General features: G+C 46.8%; 7 protein-coding genes across 7 annotated transcripts; 4 read left to right on the top strand and 3 right to left on the bottom strand.

The window, feature by feature from the left end:
* Positions 1 to 914: 914 nt before the first annotated feature.
* BT62DRAFT_892467 (MFS general substrate transporter) lies at positions 915 to 2723 on the bottom strand (the record flags this gene model as incomplete). Its single annotated transcript, XM_043183106.1, has 8 exons — positions 915 to 1146; positions 1197 to 1308; positions 1361 to 1503; positions 1565 to 1644; positions 1695 to 1739; positions 1793 to 2029; positions 2083 to 2478; positions 2529 to 2723. The coding sequence occupies 8 exons, from the start codon at positions 2721 to 2723 to the stop codon at positions 915 to 917; spliced, it is 1440 nt and encodes a 479-aa protein (XP_043040921.1).
* Positions 2724 to 3102: 379 nt separating this feature from the next.
* BT62DRAFT_967407 (adenosine deaminase) lies at positions 3103 to 4216 on the top strand (the record flags this gene model as incomplete). Its single annotated transcript, XM_043188862.1, has 1 exon — positions 3103 to 4216. Exon 1 carries the CDS (start codon positions 3128 to 3130, stop codon positions 4214 to 4216), a length of 1089 nt encoding a protein of 362 aa, XP_043040920.1. The 5' UTR covers positions 3103 to 3127.
* A 285-nt stretch (positions 4217 to 4501) lies between these two features.
* On the top strand, positions 4502 to 5517 carry BT62DRAFT_931255 (NAD(P)-binding protein). The gene is made up of 3 exons (XM_043186091.1): positions 4502 to 4963; positions 5018 to 5208; positions 5261 to 5517. Exons 1-3 carry the CDS (start codon positions 4561 to 4563, stop codon positions 5498 to 5500), a joined length of 834 nt encoding a protein of 277 aa, XP_043040919.1. The 5' UTR covers positions 4502 to 4560; the 3' UTR covers positions 5501 to 5517.
* Positions 5518 to 6977: 1460 nt separating this feature from the next.
* BT62DRAFT_81277 (uncharacterized protein) lies at positions 6978 to 8599 on the top strand. Its single transcript, XM_043182345.1, has 5 exons — positions 6978 to 7194; positions 7251 to 7466; positions 7535 to 7698; positions 7764 to 7963; positions 8021 to 8599. Coding segments are annotated over exons 2-5 (750 nt in total). The 5' UTR covers positions 6978 to 7194; positions 7251 to 7464; the 3' UTR covers positions 8405 to 8599.
* A 2943-nt stretch (positions 8600 to 11542) lies between these two features.
* Positions 11543 to 13078, bottom strand: BT62DRAFT_892878 (putative transporter of the NRAMP family; the record flags this gene model as incomplete). The annotated part of the gene is made up of 3 exons (XM_043183126.1): positions 11543 to 12784; positions 12837 to 12933; positions 12981 to 13078. 3 exons carry the CDS (start codon positions 13076 to 13078, stop codon positions 11543 to 11545), a joined length of 1437 nt encoding a protein of 478 aa, XP_043040917.1.
* A 2497-nt stretch (positions 13079 to 15575) lies between these two features.
* BT62DRAFT_919302 (uncharacterized protein) lies at positions 15576 to 16764 on the top strand (the record flags this gene model as incomplete). Its single annotated transcript, XM_043184149.1, has 4 exons — positions 15576 to 15679; positions 15722 to 16041; positions 16336 to 16386; positions 16685 to 16764. The coding sequence occupies 4 exons, from the start codon at positions 15576 to 15578 to the stop codon at positions 16762 to 16764; spliced, it is 555 nt and encodes a 184-aa protein (XP_043040916.1).
* A 308-nt stretch (positions 16765 to 17072) lies between these two features.
* BT62DRAFT_919301 (uncharacterized protein) lies at positions 17073 to 18043 on the bottom strand (the record flags this gene model as incomplete). The annotated part of the gene is made up of 5 exons (XM_043184148.1): positions 17073 to 17495; positions 17545 to 17741; positions 17793 to 17855; positions 17910 to 17988; positions 18041 to 18043. The coding sequence occupies 5 exons, from the start codon at positions 18041 to 18043 to the stop codon at positions 17073 to 17075; spliced, it is 765 nt and encodes a 254-aa protein (XP_043040915.1).
* Positions 18044 to 18358: the final 315 nt, after the last annotated feature.

Here is an 18358-nt window from a genome sequence, read left to right as displayed (position 1 = left end):
GATACGCTGAAGCCAATTCCTTGCTGGCGAGATGCTCGAGGATGGTTTCCAATGAAGAGGTCGGTACAGGTAGTCAAAGTGTCTCGTGATTTCATTCAACAAGAGCACATGATAGAAGAAACTATCATTATGTAGGTCATCGAGGCTTTTTGAGTAGAAGCTGAGCTTGGTCGATGTCCAGTCTTCGAAGAGGACACGCGCATCGTCTACATGTCTAGACGCGACGGGGCGGGCGACTATAACGGCCGCTCCGAAGTGGGGATTTCTACAGTGTAACCCTACGTACAGAGATTTTATCAAATGTTGCTCGATGAGGGAAGAGAAGGAGGTCGAAGCATGGCAAGGCTCGCCCGAGTGGTCAAGAGGTGGCGAAGTAGTAGATATTCTTGCCAGGAGAAGATAGAATGGAGGTAGGTGCTCATAAATTAAGTGGGAATTTTCAAGACGCGCCGAAGCAACGAGGATATGATACAGACATCGTTTGATGTCCCTTAGCGCTGAACGGATGATAAGATTGAAGCAGATCAAGAAATGCTAGCAACGCGATTTCGTTGGGAGGATTTTGCAGAGACCGGCATTTCTTGCTATAATCCTGTTCTGGAAGGGCGCCTCGATATCTTCAGGCACGTTTCCATGGTGGACGGCGGGGTCCGACCGATCCTTGGATACTGCTCAGACGAACGGTACCATTCGGGACTGGTGCGAAAATGTTGCATCTTCGCTGCTTCCTGTGATCGGAAGCAAAGGGTCTTGACGAATGCTTCTTGAACTCGACATTACGGGGATCCTCTCTCGTGTACTAGTTTTCAGACCGTAAAAATTTCATTACTTTCCATTTTGACCAAGGAAAAGCCCTGCAAACCACAAGAACACGAGCGGAAGCTCCGAAAGTTACACCATAAAAAGAGTTAACCTTACAATCGGTATCTCATCCCCACAGTCTTCAAATCCGTCACATCCTCGTCAAGTTCTCCGTCATTCACGTCTTTATCTTTCTCCGAAATATCCCTCATCCTATTCACCCAACTCAGATAAAACCTTAGCCCCAGCGCTTCCACGACTACCAAGGCGTAACATATCATAATCGTCCGGAATGCTGTCGGGTAGTGAGGCGATTCCGAGGACTTGAAGAACTGAGGACCGGCACTGAGAACGATGAGAGGAATGTGCCATGAAAGTTTAGAAGAGGAACATACATGTTTCCAGTACAATACGCAATGAATAACAGAGCCGTCATTGTCATCTTCTTGGTCACACCTTTGTAGTTGGCAGACATCAAAGACATGGAGAGCGGAAGAGCACCAGGACCTGTACCGCGCAAAAGTTTAGTAGTGGAAGGGAAAAAAGCAAAAGGCATTACCCGTAGAGAGGAGGTAGTAGCCGAAGAGCTTGATGCCATTGCTGACATCGGAATATATGAGAGCGCTCCCAACGACGGGGCAAATAACGATGGGAATTATCAATAAGGTGGAGATGTTACGGACACGGCCTGCAATCCAGCCACTACATGTATAGACCCGATTCAGCAAAAGCAAAAGTTGCTAATGGAAGATGTACACTGTACCTTGTAAGAATAGTCAGAAAAGCTATTATAGACGAAGGTAACCCGACAAGAGTCGTCTGGAGGTTAGTGAACCCGAAGCCCTGAGAGACGATGTTAAGTATGCGTTAAGGATACGGGAAAAATTACGTACTTCCAGCACCAGATTACCAAAGTTTTGGGTGCCGGAGTTTGGTATCTGTTATCAAGTAGTCATCAGCAAATGTCGTCAGAGCAAAAGAACGAGCGTACCTGGGTGCATATAGATATTGCGAAGAAGAACCAAGTCTTTGGATCCAAAAAGCACTCAAAGACCTGCTCGCGCTTCCACTGGCTCGTCTCCTTTGAAGATTTGCCCGTGCCAGCCAGAATAACTCTATCCTGTGCGCATTTCTTCTCTTCCTCGTTCAAAAACCCACACGACTCTATCGAATCCGGGAGAATTAACAAGATAATGATTCCCCACAAGCCTGTAGCGACACCAAATATCTTACAACGGCCAATGAGCACCAGGAATGCAGTATTCGATATTAACAACTTACGATGAACAACCACTGCCACGGAGACAAGGGTTCCTTGATCCTTCCGATCCCATAGGCTGCCAACGAAGCCACCAAGCCCCCGAACGAGTTTCCTGCGAACCACGCCCCAGTTTTGATCGGAATCTCATCTCGCGTGTACCACATCGACGTGATGTACACAAACGCAGGTGTGATCGTCGCCTCTGCCACACCCAGGAGAAACCGAACAGTAATGAGACCACCAAAGTTCTTGCACGAAGCGGTGAGCGCGACTAGGGTGCCCCATATTATGGTGTTGATCGAGACGTATTTACCGACAGGGAGTCGTTGTATTAGATACGTCGTAGGATAGGCCCAGCCGAGATAGCCAAAATAGAAGACGCTGGATACCCAGCTGTATTGCTGGCCCACTAGATGCTACTCTTTTTTCAGTGATAGCCCTTCAGAAAAGACAACAAACAGCGTACCGTATCAGTCTTGAGCCCGAACACAGACGCACTGGAAAGAATAGTCTTGTCAATGAAGTTGAAATTGTACGTGATGAACATGATCGGCAAGAATCTCCAGTCGATTTTCCGTAGCACCTTTCGTGCCAGATCGGCGTCGATAGAGACATTGGACTCGACGTCAGATTTAGACTTGATTGAGGTGGCGTCGGCCATGGCAGGAGCTAAAAGGGCGAAGACCGATTGAACAGGCACTCTGAAGAGTTAAAAGTGGCGGCGTTAAGTATTGTATACAGTCGTTATCGTTATCATAAAAGCTTCTCCGACGGATTACCGAATTCAGAAGCATGGTCACGCGGCACATGTAGAAACCGATAGGGCCAGTTAAAGTCGTGAACGTTGAATAAAGTGGACTACCGTAGACAAGGTGGGTTTGAGGGTCGAAGCCCTAAGGATATGTAAGCTTCAAAACGAAAACAACGGTGAAGAAGGCGGAACATACCGCGGATCGGAGCTCTCGGTCCGCAGTTTTATTGCCGGGAGTCTGCCGTTTCAAGCGTTTGCACCACATGTACCTCACAAAACTTTCCCTAGACACCACTGCCGCGGCACACTGCGATATGGACACTTCCATCTCAACATTCGTGTCCCAGCTACCCAAAGTCGAGCTGCATGTCCATATCGAGGGGACGTTGTCGCCATCTCTGCGTTGGCATCTCGCGCAGAAGAACCAAATCCCTCTTCCTCAGTATCCGACGTACAAATCTCTCGTTGCATCGTACGCGACCATGTACAACCACAGACGAGAATTGCACGGTGACAACGGCCTCCCGACCTTTCTTGAAGCTTACTATGGCGGGATGGAGGTGCTGCGAACCGAAGAAGACTTCTACGACCTTGCGATGGAGTACTTGGCCAAGGCAGCAGACATGAATGTCCGGTACGCGGATCCGTTCTTCGACCCTCAGGCGCATACTCGACGGGGAGTCGCCCTCGCGGCTGTGATGAATGGGCTTGAGCGAGCGAAGCGGGATGCAAAGGAGATGTACGGTGTGGAAGTGGACTGGACAATGTGTTTTTTACGGGACGTGGACCCATCGTCCGCGATGGAGACGTACGAGCAGGCGCTCGAGGGAGGATTCGGTCATGTCTTTCATGCTGTTGGCCTGGATAGCAACGAGTATGACCGGCCGCCGAGTCTTTTCCAAGACATCTTCGCCCGGGCAAGGAAGGACGGATATTGGATCACAGCTCATTGCGATGTTGGGCAGAAAGACACACACGAGCACATTCGCGAGGTCGCTACCAGCTGTGTTGGCGGCCTCGAGGGCGCCGACCGCATTGACCATGGTTTGAATGCCATCGAGCGGCCAGAGCTGATTCAGATAATCAAGCAACGTAGTCTAGGGCTCACGCTGTGTCCCCACGCCTACCATCGGCGGCTCCCAACAGAATACGTATTTGGGAATATCAAGCGGCTATGGAACGAGGGCGTTAGGATCACGATTGCGAGCGACGATCCGACGTACATGCATCAGCGGTGGGTGCTAGAAAACTTGGAGCTAGTAATGTACCATTGCGGGTTCAGCGGCGGGGATATGGTTCGCTTACAGCGAACTGGCGTGGATATCTCTTGGGCAGCTGAGGATGTAAAGGAAAGGATCAGAAAGGAACTGGACATCATGGAAAGGACACTTACATCAGAGTGATCAATATCAAAGCTATTTTCGATTCCAAAGTTCATTTCCGATTAGTAGTAGCAGTAGTTACTGTTGCACCGGCAAGCGATTCCTATCAAAAGAACAGCCAGTCTTGGCGGTGGGTATGTCAGCGTCTGACAAATGGGGCGGTAAGATGTATGGGTTTTAAGTCACCATTTACATACCAATGATTACGCGGATGAATCAGATAGTCCCCTATGCCGCCGTCTCTTAGTGTCGGGTTGGTAACCCATTAGAAAGAAACTCTATAAATAGACCTGATATAAAGGACCATCATAAGCTGCCTACACATTGTTCACAAACCATAACAAGCACTCACCAATAGCCCCGTTATGACAATCCTTCTCACTGGCGGAACTGGAAAGACAGCGACGCGCATCGCCTGTCTTCTCAAAGACGCCCACCAACCTGTCCTCCTCACTTCTCGTAAGGGCGTCGTCCCCGAGCCCTTTAAGGGCATCAAATTCGACTGGTACGACCCATCCACGTTCGAAAATGTCTTCACCGCCGACCCGAACATCGACCGAATCTACCTCATCGCACCTGCAGGCACCTTGGACGTGTTTCCACCTATGAAGCCTTTCATTGATTTGGCGGTGCAGAAGGGTGTGAAGCGGTTTGTCCTCCTCAGCGCAACGTCATTCGAACCTGGTTCCCCCGCGATAGGGAAGGTACACGAGTATCTGCTATCCCTGAAGGTCGACTATGCAGTCATTCGTCCTTCGTGGTTCTTCGGTATGTTGCAGACCAGAGAAAGAAGGTCGATAACTGATTTGTTGGATTTTGCAGAGAATTTTTTGACGCTACACCTCCCAACAATTAGGGAACAGAACACAATTATGAGCGCGTCTGAGGATGGAAAGATTGGATTTATATCTGCAGACGACATTGCGGATTTGGCTGTCAGTACGTTGACGGACGAGAAGAGCCATAACAAAGACTATATTCTTACGGGCCCTGAGCTGCTCTCTTACGATGATGTGCGCCCCATCCTCTTTTTATATATCCCACTGTTACTGATTGTCGAAGTAGGTTGCTGCCATCTTCACACAGGTGCTTGGTCGGAAGATTACTCACACGCGTATCACCGTCGAGGAGTCGAAGAAGAGATATCTTGCTTTTGGTCTTCCGGAAGATTTTGCGGCGGCGCTCGCATCTATGGATGGCCTGAATGCTAAAGGTGTTGAGGAAAAGATATTCGTAGCACCGAAGAAGGTAACCGGAAAGAGGACATTGAGGAGCTTTGTGGAGGCAAACAAGGATATCTTTTAGGGCGTGAATAGATTATAGCTATCGTGACATTCAATATCTGTAATAGTAGAAAGATAAGAACATTATCAATACTCACTGAAAGCTGCATCCAAACGATGTCATTCTCTTGCTAAAAGGCTCCGGGTTCGTGCCATTGTCCGAGATTTCATAACATAATGCAGTATATGCTCCAAGTAACAGTTGTATGAAAACTGTGCGCCGTTGACGCGTCACTGTAGTAGCAAGAAGGTCGAACGAAAAGCGAGATGGTAATGAAGTGAAGGAAGGATCTTTGCTTTGTCATCGGGCCGCTTTAATCCGGTTTCATGGCCACGACACTGTCGAGTACGGCCTTGTACAGTTACTCTCCAAGAACGCGTCAATATGCACTGGTAGCGTTGCAACAGTCAAGCCGTGGCGATGGAAGCGAAATGGTCTCTCTGTCCTCCATGACCTTCCACTTCAAAGGAGAAGGAAGAAACCGCGCGAGGGGTACACATGGGAGATCCATCGTCCCCCAAATATGTTCAGCACCCGCAGTGTTGTAAAGAAGAGGATGGAACAAGTCCAGAAGAACGTAGGCCCCAGCGTACCCAGTAAAGGAGTCGTTGGCGAGGTGCGTCTGTCACCGTTCATGTTCCGCAGTGTATCTGGAATACGAAAATATCCCCAGCTTATATCCTTCCGTTCATGTCACGCAACCAGCGCTGCCGCCGTCTTGTTATTCCTTCCAGTGCTTTTACTGAAATCTCTCTCTGCGCACCAACGACGCGCCATCACCTTTACAATCTGCTCGGTTGCAGGTGTCTTTGACAGCTCTGCAGAAGCATCTCGCTGAATTACATAGTGGCCTTGATTCGCTCCACGATGCTGCTGCATCACTGCAGATTCAAAGGTCGCATCTCCAGTCAATCCAGAATGATTATAAGACAGCATTATCTCCAATTCATCGCCTTACCCCGGAGATCACGATGGAGATTTTACGCCGCTGGTGGAAAGGTAATTACTTCAGAGGCATGTCCTTGAGAACGTCTTTCCGGATTCGACGTCCTCAGAATTCGAGAGGGGCCGTGGCATCTTGGTCAGGGGTGTAGCTCGTGGCGCAATATTATTGAAACACATTGTTGCGGCGGTCTGGATTCTCATTGTCGTAGCGAATGTTTATGTTCTCGTTAGTCTGGAGATGGGAACTTCATAAGTATCTTGTTGTAATTATAGGTGTACTAATACGAACCGTTTCATTCGTCAGCCTCGTTAGCCCGGAGTAAGAATAGCTGCATCCAGGTCCTTGAGTCCAGGGCGTCCATTGGAGGTTTCTTCTTTGCTCTGGTGGCAGGGTAAGAGGCTTTATTATCGCGCATTTTCAATGTATATTCCGTCAAGGTCTGAAATGGAGCCTCGAGATGAGACATTTTTAACGGTGCTGACGCGTCTGTGGCGTGGGAATTTTAGCTAATGTCGACCATTCCTGATTGGGATCTTAGCAATTCTCGTACATCGACAACGTCGAGTGATACGCACAACCGTGAACCAATGGCCCATTGCACCATGGCTCGTATTCGATTGCGCTATCTTTGTTTCTTCTCGTATTTTTTGACAAGAACGGCTAGAGCAAGAAGGCGGAAAGGCACTCCACCAGCGACAAGAGGTTCGAATGACGCTTGATTTCCACGAGGCAGCATACGACGAGCACTGCTACGAAGACGTCGCATCGGGTGTGTGAAAACTTGCTTGTGTCTGACTCACATGCAGAAATTCAAAGAGCCAGCAGGATATTACTGGAGACGTTCTCGACACCTACTTATCTTAGCTTTACTATGGACCTGTCCCAGACCGAAACGGGCCTTATTATTGACTCGGCCAAGCCATTTCGAGTCCCAGGAACCCTGAGAATTCCCTACCATGGTCCGCTCAGCTATCGTTGAGTTTGACTCTTGGACAAACGGGGACACGACGGACACTGCTGGAACCGTGATGGTGCGGAAATGTGAGCGTCTGTCCTGCACTGGAGCATGTCGTATTAATTTCTGGGGCCTAACACGAATTTCTGATCAGGGTCTGTGGCCATATATTGCTGTCCAAGGAGCTCCCGACGTACCTTGCACACTTTTCCCCGAACACTGCCTTGCATATCCCCAGGGAGCTTCATGGCACTGATGACCCTTCTATGATGTGCCCTTCCAGAACAATATTTCAGCAGGAACGTGCCAGGACCATATGTATGCGAAATCCTTCCAATGGGAAAGCGTTACCAGTATTTCCTCATTGGACTTTCAATCTTCAGCGCTAAGAAGGCATCAAACGAGGCCCATATCATATCTCGTTACTTTCGCGCGCCTTGATAATACTGATCATAAGTCCCGCATGCTTCGACCCTGGACATCGACGAAGCCGAGCCTGATTTTCTCAGGTACTACCCGAAAACTCCTTGTCCGATTGTATATGGCAAGCTCTTTGATGTCTACAAGGAGTCTGCATCTAGTGGTGAGTAGACTTTTTTTCGATTGATCTTCCTTCATCTGATCATGGCAAAACCACAAGTCCTGTGGCTTGAAGAAATTTCAAAGCTGTGGTATCATGTCCACTCGATCCGTGATTGCCTCGTTGTCTCGACATGTCTATATGTACAGAAATCGGAAGGAAATTGCTATTGATTTGCCTCCGATTCTAGTCGAGCACTCCCGCGTCGTGCGGACATATTCTTATTGGATCCGGACACAGCTATCATGTCGTCTCGCCTCCCTCAATCAACGGGATAGTACTGGTGTCGGAGTTGGGATGCAAAGGTTAAACGGCTCGCGACAAGCATGGATGCAACGAGGACGCGTTGAGCTTGCATCATCAACGCAGAACAGAGACGACTCCTTCACAAATCCGTGCACTGTTGAAGTAGCACACCCTCCATGTCGCTCTTACCTTACATAATCGTAGCTACCAATACTGGAGGTCGAAAGTCAACGCTTACTAGCTTTTGACTTTCGACTCCAGACCTGGCTTTCCCTGCTGCGCTACGCAACCTGCTCTCAACATGCACATGGTGCTCTAAACAAAGTTTTAAACCTAAATCTTCGACTTGTGTGCATGCCATAGTTCTGATGCCCTATCTCACGAAATCTCCTTCCATTCGATTCTGGACCCTCGAGATTGGTACAAGGGAAAGGGTTCTGATGAATCTTCTCAGCTGTGTCCTCTACGCACGGCGTTCTTAATGTTGATGTTGATTCAATTATCGACCACACACGTAGCGAGCCTATGCATCAGGCGACTTGCCAAGTAGCCATCAGTTAATTCATGGAATGAAAAAACAAGGCTTCCATGTCGCGGAGACCGTACCTTATAGGAAGTAGCTGGTCAAGATATCCATTCAATCTAGTTGTAAAAGGTAATGACGGCTGTCCGAGTGCTGTGACCTCATGTACACAGCTCTACACGCTTTACACCTCATTCGCATTACGGTACCTGTCTGACTTCAAAAGTGCCTTTTTGGTGGAATACTATTGTTTCCATTGCTGTGCATGGGCTTCGAGGAATAAACATGTTAGACGCTCATACACGGTTGACGACATGGTGAAAATCTCCCAAAACATCTTTACCTTCAAAACCAGAGTAAGCGAGATAAGTAGAATACACGGGTGAAAGGCGCCAATGCTATCTGATAAACTCTACGTTGCTGACATGCATAGTAAAGATAAAGATCCAAAACAAACTCTAGAAAACTTCAACGAATCATTGACGAAAATATAGGATCGTTGCGCAAATACTCTCTGCCCACATAGTCCCACCTGACCATCATCTCTCCTCCTTTTTGTCCAAATTGACCTGAGTGAAGTGAGGAATGCCTCATACAGCGACGCGCATAGATACTGAGCTTGAGCAAGCCATCACCGATCTCCTGACGGCCCTCCAGAGGCCCGACACGAAAGTCATCTCCGACAAAATCATGAGGTCGGACGAGATATTTCTCGATGGTGTTCAAGCATTCCATAGCGCCTCGACAAAACCTGTGGAGCGTGTATATCAACTGAGGCACGTCATCCAGAAGGTCAACACGCATGGATGACGACCAAGGAAGCTATTTCAGGATGCGGAGGATAGGTTCAAGGCCGTATGGTCCTCGTAGCTCGGCAATGAGTGGCTCATCGATACTCGTGATAGTTGCATCGAGAAGCGGGAAAACGTCCCTCACGAGTCGAGCGTTCAATCGCATCAAGTCGTACTTCTCAGCATAATAAGTTGGATGTGGAAACGTATCATGATGTAAGATATACGCGAAGCAATCTAGGAGAGCAACAGCCTCTGTCCAAGCCGTGAGGACTGGGGAAATGAAATCGATAGTAACGTCACGGAGAGGTTTGAGGATCGGAAGTGTGGTTTCCTCCACCGAAGGAGCGCAGATGGCAGTTTGGGTTATCAGGTATTGTAGAGAATGAAAGAATGATGGCTCCATGTCGATGAGGGTCTTTAGTGCATTCTGCATAGAGGGTAAGCGGTCCTTAGAAGTCCCTTTGGTATACATAAGATTATCAAGATCGAGTAGGACACAAGAAGGAGATCCCCTCACCTCGGCATCGTCCCACGATGCTAGCAAAGATATGCCGTCGTTGGCAGTGTCCTATTAGAAGTGAATTTGAGAGACGACTATCAAACTGTCGCTTATCATGGGGCAGCAAATGTTCACGTCGAGCTCGTCCGCAGGAATAGTGCAACAGGTATGTGTGGCGTGGTTGCGACGTTCGATCGCGGGATTGGGACCGTCCTTCCTCATGTTTTATTGCAGAGAAGGATTTTGGACCGATACGACTCACCATATAACTTTCTCTTCCATGCTCCCTATTCCTTTGCAGCCTGGACATTCCTTCTGTTTATCCGTCGAAACCTCGGTATACTTCGGGTTTGGACATTCCGAGAATAATCGCGCCCTAAACTTTGTATTCTACGTGCTAATATCCAGCGGATGTTCGGCGTCAACGTGACCTAAAAATAGCTTCTTTTTTCTTACTTTCTTGTCCTCTGCTGCCGCCGCGAACGATTTATCGCTTTCTGTTCCTCTCATCGAATTATCTACATATCCCATCAGCGAAACAAATTGTCCTGACTCCCCAAGTACCATAACACACAAGAATTCTGGCTTGTATGTGCTTTTACTGTGGTGATACAATCTACTCTCATACTCTAGAGGAGACCCTGGCCAGACATGGCTGGATATCATCGTTCACTCATCCACCTGATGTCTCCCTATCTGTCGTGTCTCCGTTTGGCCAAGAGCCAAACTCAATGATAGCTGAGCAGACTCCAGAGCAGGAAATTTTCAAGGTTCCTGGGATTCGAAACGGCTTGGCCGAGTCAATGATAAAGGCCCGTTTCGGTCTGGGACAGGTCCATAGTAAAGCTAAGATAAGTAGGTGTCGAGAACGTCTCCAATAATATCCTGTTGGCTCTTGTTTGAATTTCTGCATGTGAGTCAGACACAAGCAAGTTTTCACACACCCGATGCGCCGTCTTCGTAACAGTGCTCGTCGTATGCTGCCTCGTGGAAATCAAGCGTCATTCGAACCTCTTGTCGCTGGTGGAGTGCCTTTCTGCTTTCTTGCTCTAGCCGTTCTTGTCAAAAAAATACGAGAGGAAACGAAGATAGCGCAATCGAGTACGAGCCATGGTGCAATGGGCCATTAGTTCACGGTTGTGCGCATCGCTTAGATGGTTGACGTTGTCGATGTACGAGAGTTGCTAAGATCCCAATCAGGAACGGTCGTTCTCACAGTCCTGACATTGGCGGTATCGTCGGTCGGAAGAAAATTCCCACGCCACAGACGCGTCGAGATGAGACATTTTTAACGGTGCTGAGGCTCCATTTCAGACCTTGACGGAATATACATTGAAAATGCGCGATACTTTAAGTAAAGCCTCTTATACTGCCACCAGTCCGAACTGATGAAAGAAGAAACCTCCAATAGATGACCTGGACCCAAGGACTTGGATGCAGCTATTCTTTCTTACTCCGGGCTAACGAGGCCGACGAATGAAACGGTTCATATTAGTACACCTATAATTACAACAAGATATTTATGAAGTTCCCATCCCCAGAGTAACAAGAACATAAACATTCGCTATGACAATGAGAAGCCAGACCGCTGCACCCAACAAAGTAGTGAAAATACTGTTACCAAAACATACAAAGCTCCCATCTTCACCCTGCACGGACATGACACGTTTATTACTGGTCAACCACAAAAGGGGAAAGACAATGAAGGGTAGAACGATGGACAGAACGACTTGGGATGCGACGAGAAGAGCGTTAATCCCGGGTTTGCCTATGGCTATGGCAACAGTGAGTGCCGGAATGAGAGACATTAGTCTCGTGAGGAGACGCCTGAACAACGGTGACAAGCGAATGCTAAGAAATCCCTCGGACACGGCCTGACCTGCGACGGTGGCGATGAGGGAAGAAGATTGGCCGCAGAACAAGAGTGCGACAGCAAAGAGGATGGCAGCTGAAGGGGAGACTGCAGAACGGATGAGGTCATACGCCTCAAATAGAGAAGCAGAGTTGGCGGAAGGGAGGGTGGCACCTGATAGGATGAGGATGAGGGAGTTGATGACAATCGCGAAACCAAGGAGGGAGAGGACAACATCGACAATGCCATGGTACAGATGTATCTTGACGAACGAAAGTGGATTGCCTGTCGGTGTTTGTGGTGGGGACATAGGTAGGATACGGAAGGCGGACCGGATCCGTTGTTTAAAATTCAAGCTCTCTGGCTTCTCCATCGGGTCGAGAGACTCGGTCGGATCTGATACACGGTCCTGAGTGGCTAGTGCCGAGCCTAAAAAGAGACTGTGCGGCATGACTGTCGCTCCTATGATGCCCACCGACGTATATAATGCACCATCCTTGAGTATGTATTTTGACGGGACATACCCAAGGAAAGCGAGAGGCCAGTCAACGTGGACGCGGGCAATGATGATGCACATGCAAATTAGGACAGCAATCACCAGAATGGCGATAATAATCTCAAAGATGCGGGCCGGCCTTCCTCCGAGCGGATCGCCAAGGGCGAGGATGAGAAGAACGTCGAACGCGGTGATGAGCACGCCATGCCATATTTCGAGGGCGGGGAAAAGCAGGCACAGCGCAATCGCGGACCCGAGCAGCTCCGCAAGGTCAGTGGCTATGATGGCCGATTCCGCCAGAATGTAGAGGGGGTAAAGGAGTGAGTACCGGGTTACTGCGCGGGGATACAACATAACCCGGCAGTGCGAAGCCAGGTCGAGGCCAGAAACACATCCAAGTCGGTGAGACAACACCTAATCAATAAAATCAGCACGAGTATATACAGCGTACAGGAAATTCACCCACCTGGAAGAACACAGCGATTAGGCCAGAAAGGAGGACCACAAAAAGCAGCCGATAGCCGAACAACGAGCCTGCTTGCAGGTCGACCCCCCAGTTTCCTCTGCAGAGCTATTGGTGCTGGGGAGAATCCCACAAAGAGGTACTCACGGATCAAAATACGCTACTGAACATACCAGCCCAACGCCAGTATGTTTCTTTCCGTGCGTCCAAATTGTTTTCAAGAGGGATCTAAGTGTGATAACCATTGATATTGGTGAAAATGAGACATCTGTGGTTTTATACATATCCAGAATGAGAACGAAACCAGATAGAGGGGACCCAGAAAAGCGGAATCCATGGCTCCTCCTTGAAAACGAGTTAGTGGTAAACCACCAAGGTTGCCACGTGCCGTAATTTTTCTCGGTCGCTTCCGACGTTTCAGGGGCTTCAAATTGTCCCAAAGCGTCGGGATTCCCTGTTTTGGCTGTCGGCTGTTAGGGTCTATCAGATAAGTATTCAGTGGTATTTTATATATCAGATAAGAATTCAGTATCTTATATGGCCTGCATGAATCTAACCTCCGCGAACTTATACATTGTTATTCATCGTGTGACTATCTTCTCGCTAGCTCAAAATAAGGACACGGGGAACTCGAGAGACTCGGACTATCCGACTCGGCGTCAGCCTCGCCCAAATATCAATACAAGAGTAACACTATAGCAGGGTGCCCATATGAAAACTCTAAGGACTTTTGAACGCCCATCGTCTTGTGTCAAAAGGGTGAAACCGTCAATTGATTGTCCAACTTGTCGAAGAAAGACAAGAAGTAGTATAGCGAGTAAATGAAAAGTAGCGCAATAGGTTCTATATATCTTACACTTCATAGGCGGCTACTGAGTTCGCGTGACAATGTTGCTAGGTCAACCTGTACAAAATGCCTACGGCTTATTAGCCAAAAAGCATTTACGGTTAGACCTGATTTGCTTCATCACATACAACGAAATAACTGACCGTTCGTAACGTTCTAAAATGTTTTCATATCCAGATGCTGTTCCCCTGGAGGGCGACTTTTGACTGTTCCTTACCAGGGGAAAAAAAACCTTGACCCTCCGTTAAGTTTCTGAGCCTTGAAACAATCTAGAAGAGGTCTCTCGCCCCTCATTCTAACCGTGGTTGTCCTAATTATATTGGCCCTTTGACTGATTCGACCACTGCTATTGGGCAACTACCATTCTTTCTTAACTTGGTCCAGAGTGGAATTTTATTGCGTTTTATTGCGGTTATCAAACGCGTAGATGGTCTGTGAATTCTTTTCTCTAGCCTAATATTTTCGTTGTGACTCAGGCTCGGTCTTCAAGGTTCGAGCTCCGAGTCCTAGTTGCATACTTTTTGAAAGCAAACAAGTACGTGAAGTCCTAAAAATATTCAAGGGGGGTTATTCATCGACGGTGCTCTTCAGCAGAAAGGTACCGACGTTCGTACGAGGAGGCTAGACTAAATTAGCTAAATCATTGCTGCGCGTAACGCGAGCCAAAGACTGAGGTAACGAGTCTGCTGTGGGACTCTTTCGCTTTGGCAAAGTCCCACCGAGCGTACTCCCTGAGTCAGGCCCTGAAAAATAACATACACCATGGCGATAGAAAATATACTGGAGGGAAAGGTTTTTAAGACGACCGACTCATAGAAAACCAGAGACTCTACTAGCGTGGGAGATCTCAGACCCATCAACTTAGTCAAGCGTCAGACGGCGGCAGATACGAGTCGCCAGTCAGGCTAATCACCCAAACAGGGAATCATTGCCTGTAGATAAAAATAACGAATAAATTGCAGATCTCCTGCAGTTTTTATAGCTAGCTCGACGATTGTCAGAGGGAAACTAGAGGAGGACTTAAAGTATAGAACTTAACATTCAATGTGGAGGTTACTGGCCCTTCTCCTTGACGAGCAATGAGGCGCCACGCGTGTACTGTGGATGGCAGCGTCAGAGCCAAGTTAAAGGCAAGTTTCACTTCTGCCGGGCGCTCCATCCAAGTTTCATATCGCCGTGGACGGCCGTTAAACTGGCGTTCCAAGGTCCTGGAACATATAATTAGAGAACCAAGACGTACTAGTAGCATTGCACCATGTACTTGGTTCCATGCCGAGTAGTACGCCGATAACCAAGCTCGAGGTAAGGCGGAGAGATCAGCATTTTGGGAGTAGGTAAACGGCCCAAGACACTGGCATACAGAAGAAACTCTGACGTGAAAAGTTTACTGATAAGAGCCCGAGCAGCTGGAAGGGATGTCCGCAGACATTCGACCCTTCAGCATAGCGTAGCTTGAGCGGTCGTCTTCGTCGGTGACGAATGAATGAGTTGACGTGGACAGCCCCTGAAAATCAAGACCTTAACCAGAAGAAGAGAGCACATGAGTACCATAGACATTTTAACGGGCCTTGGCCTTATTCTCGTAGTTGAACCATATCCAGACGGCTGGATGCTGCCTGTAGCTTGTATATAACATGTTGTGACTGGTCTGGGATGCAAATCATGAACAGGGTCACGTTCGGCTACTCTGCGATATACATCTGGTCTTCGGGAGTAAATTATAACGGCGACAGTAGAGACATGACAATATGAAACGCCGAAACTAAAAGCATGTAAGTTCCGGTGAGCCTAAGTATTGAACGAGCAAACTGAACATGTACGTGCCAATGGAACAGCTAGCATCCATTGCTAAAGTCGAGTTAGTATAAAAGGGAGATATATCAGTGACTTCGAGGATGGCAACGCTGAGCCTAGGAATTCGGTCGACGCCGATCGTCGAAGCACCTGAGTTGAGGCCTAAGGCCAAGGGTTGGTTAAGATTGGGAAAAAAGAAAGGAAGGTGAAGAAAGCATACTCTTGGCCTTATGAGAAGTATCTGTAGTGAAATTTTGAGAGACCTCACTCAACGTTACCGACAACGGTACCCAAGTGGAAGCAACAGTGCCATCTGGTTCTACATAAATGAGCGTAATCGGCAAGAAGATAGCTGGTTCCTGGTCAAATATCTCAATGTATTCGTAATGGCCAAGGATTCGAAACATACAAGAATTGAGGAGCCACAACAGGAGCTCCCACACCACAGACGCATCAGAAAAAACATCAAGTTGTATTGGGAGTCCGACATGCATATTGATAATTCGAGTGGGAGGAATACACGGATGCTCCAACATCAAGTTCAGGACCTATCAGTTCAACATTCATGTAAGTTCATATGTGTTCTTCTTTTTACCCCAACCTCTGCCTTTTCTTAGTTAACCCTTGACTTCACAGATTATATCCATTGCACATGGTGCATATCATCTTTCTTTCAAAAAGTTAGTGTGCAATATCTCTACTCTTTCTCATTGATTCCGATGGTTGCCATAGAGTCTCAGTCTTGTTTAATAGGTTTTCCACCTCTTTCCCCACACACTCTTTGGCCGGCTCCTTTATATCATAACAATGTAATGCAGTGCAGTGCTCTTCTCATTTCTTCTACTAATATGAACCTCACAGATGTGGTCATGGCATTCTCTTGGTACTCATGGTTGGTAAAAGCTGCATGCGGTAAGCAGTCCCACTTGGACATGGATCTTGTATGAGCCATATCTTAGGTCTCTGTATATACTTTGCTCTAGCATGTAAAAGGTGTTCATTCATAGGTTGAGGTTTCTTCAAGTTGTATATACAGATGTGTTGAGATTTAAACTGTATCCAGAACACATGCTTGTAAGACCTTTAGTCTTTGGGTTACAAACTCCTGAGGAGTTTCCCCATTTACTTCTCATATTTATACTAGACTACACCTTTTCCAGTAATTTCTATCTAATTCCTTCAATTTACCTCAGATTCTTTTCTTACTCAGCATGCTGGAATGCTGGAATGCTCAAATTCTCTCACAGATTCAAACAAGATGAATACTTGTCTGATCTACTTGTCACTTAGCTTTGTGCTTCATTTGCACATTGTTTGAACAGAGGACCAGCATTAGAAGATCTCTATCTAGAAGCTGGAAAGTTACTTCTCTCTCTTCTCAAGTATGCCTGCAGACAGATCTCTCTTGTGATAGTGAATGTTTATAAGGAAAGTGTAACATTATATGTAAAAGGATGAAGGTCAATCAATGCCCAATAAATATTAAAATAGGGGAATGGAATGTGATCTATTACTTGAAGTAGGTAATTGATGGTGTCTGCTAACCATCTAGGCCTGGGGAATGACACTCTTCATACTAATATCTTCTCTGGAGCCCTTCAACATACAATGGCCATATTCTTCATCTCTGTCTCTGTCTCTCTCTCCTGCTCTAATTCAGGACCATGCTTTTGGATGACATCTCCTGAGTTGATGCTAACATCTGTCTGAGATTCTGCCAGAGTGTGATGAGAGTATATGATATCTCTCTCTTGCTGAGCCACCTCCAAGTCATCCTCTTGGATGCCACTGTTATAGGCACTATCTTCCTCAGAAGATGCTGGATTCTGATAGCCATGGTCATTATCTATCTCCTGCTGGGATTCAAGATCAATGCTGATTATGGAATCTTGCTGAGAAGTCTGGCCTCCAGAATGTGTCCCAAAGTGAAGTGAGCCTGAAATCACACTTCTTTGCCAAAAGTCATCTGGGTGAGCATGACCTGCTGCAACATGTCCAACAAGGAGTGTTAGAGCAATTCCCTATATAATGTTTGTCAGATATAAAGACTAAAAAAGATTATAAGCATACTCTTGTTATTGTTCCTAAAAGATCAAAGTATCCCCATAAAACAGAATTATGAGAGGAAAAAGCTATGTTTAGAATCAAGCATATGGAATAAAGAGCTGATGATTCCACAAAGACTTCAATGATGTGATAGTAAGCTTTGATTCCATTTGCTTGACTTCCTGCTTGTACAACAGTGATGATACAATAGATGATAAGCACTGTGCATCACAAGGTTGTTGCAAGCATAAAGGATGAATAAAGTATATCACTAATGATATATTCCTCATAGTTGATCTTCATATAGTCTTGATAGAGAAAAATAATTTTGAATGCTGCATAAATTATTGTATAAATTAGCCAATTCTAAGAGATCTGAGAGATCTTACCAGTTGTAGAAAGAAGAAAAAGTACAAGAGGCAGAATGCTCAGCCAGTGCTGACCCCAGACTATCCAATAGCACCAAATCTACATTAGAATAATGGTAAGCTGTGTCAAAAATTCCTATTGTCATACACACCATAGTAGAATCTGCCAGGATGGTACAAATGGCACCTGGTATACCTGAACTGATTGTTATAGTTAAGCCAGAATTTTGAAGAAACATATATGCTGTTAAAAAGCTTTGTCCATGATCTATAAAGATAGAATGGATGAATGACCAAGTAAAGGCAAAGCTGATGATGGTAAAAATATAGAGGAGAGTTATAACAATAGTGATGCCAACTTGTCTGATGTGTTGGGACTTGTTCATAACTGTGTCATTCACTTCGGCTTTTAAAGCATAGTAGAGTTGGAATGTTTCTCTCACATATATTCCACAGTGTGATAGCAACAA

The sequence above is a fragment of the Guyanagaster necrorhizus genome, assembly GCF_019112545.1.
Source record: "Guyanagaster necrorhizus MCA 3950 unplaced genomic scaffold BT62scaffold_10, whole genome shotgun sequence".
NCBI classification, from domain to species: Eukaryota; Fungi; Basidiomycota; class Agaricomycetes; order Agaricales; family Physalacriaceae; genus Guyanagaster; species Guyanagaster necrorhizus.
The sequence above is the reverse complement of the archived record's forward strand: the minus strand, read 5'-3'. Positions and strand labels throughout refer to the sequence as shown.

Coding starts and splice junctions, on each gene's coding strand:
- BT62DRAFT_931255 (XM_043186091.1), top strand. CDS start 4,561: ATGACAATCCTTCTCACTGGCGGAACTGGAAAGACAGCGACGCGCATC. Junction 4,964..5,017: donor TCGTCCTTCGTGGTTCTTCG/GTATGTTGCAGA, acceptor TGGATTTTGCAG/AGAATTTTTTGACGCTACAC. Junction 5,209..5,260: donor AGCTGCTCTCTTACGATGAT/GTGCGCCCCATC, acceptor TTGTCGAAGTAG/GTTGCTGCCATCTTCACACA.
- BT62DRAFT_81277 (XM_043182345.1), top strand. Junction 7,699..7,763: donor GGAACGTGCCAGGACCATAT/GTATGCGAAATC, acceptor TTCAATCTTCAG/CGCTAAGAAGGCATCAAACG. Junction 7,964..8,020: donor CAAGGAGTCTGCATCTAGTG/GTGAGTAGACTT, acceptor CAAAACCACAAG/TCCTGTGGCTTGAAGAAATT.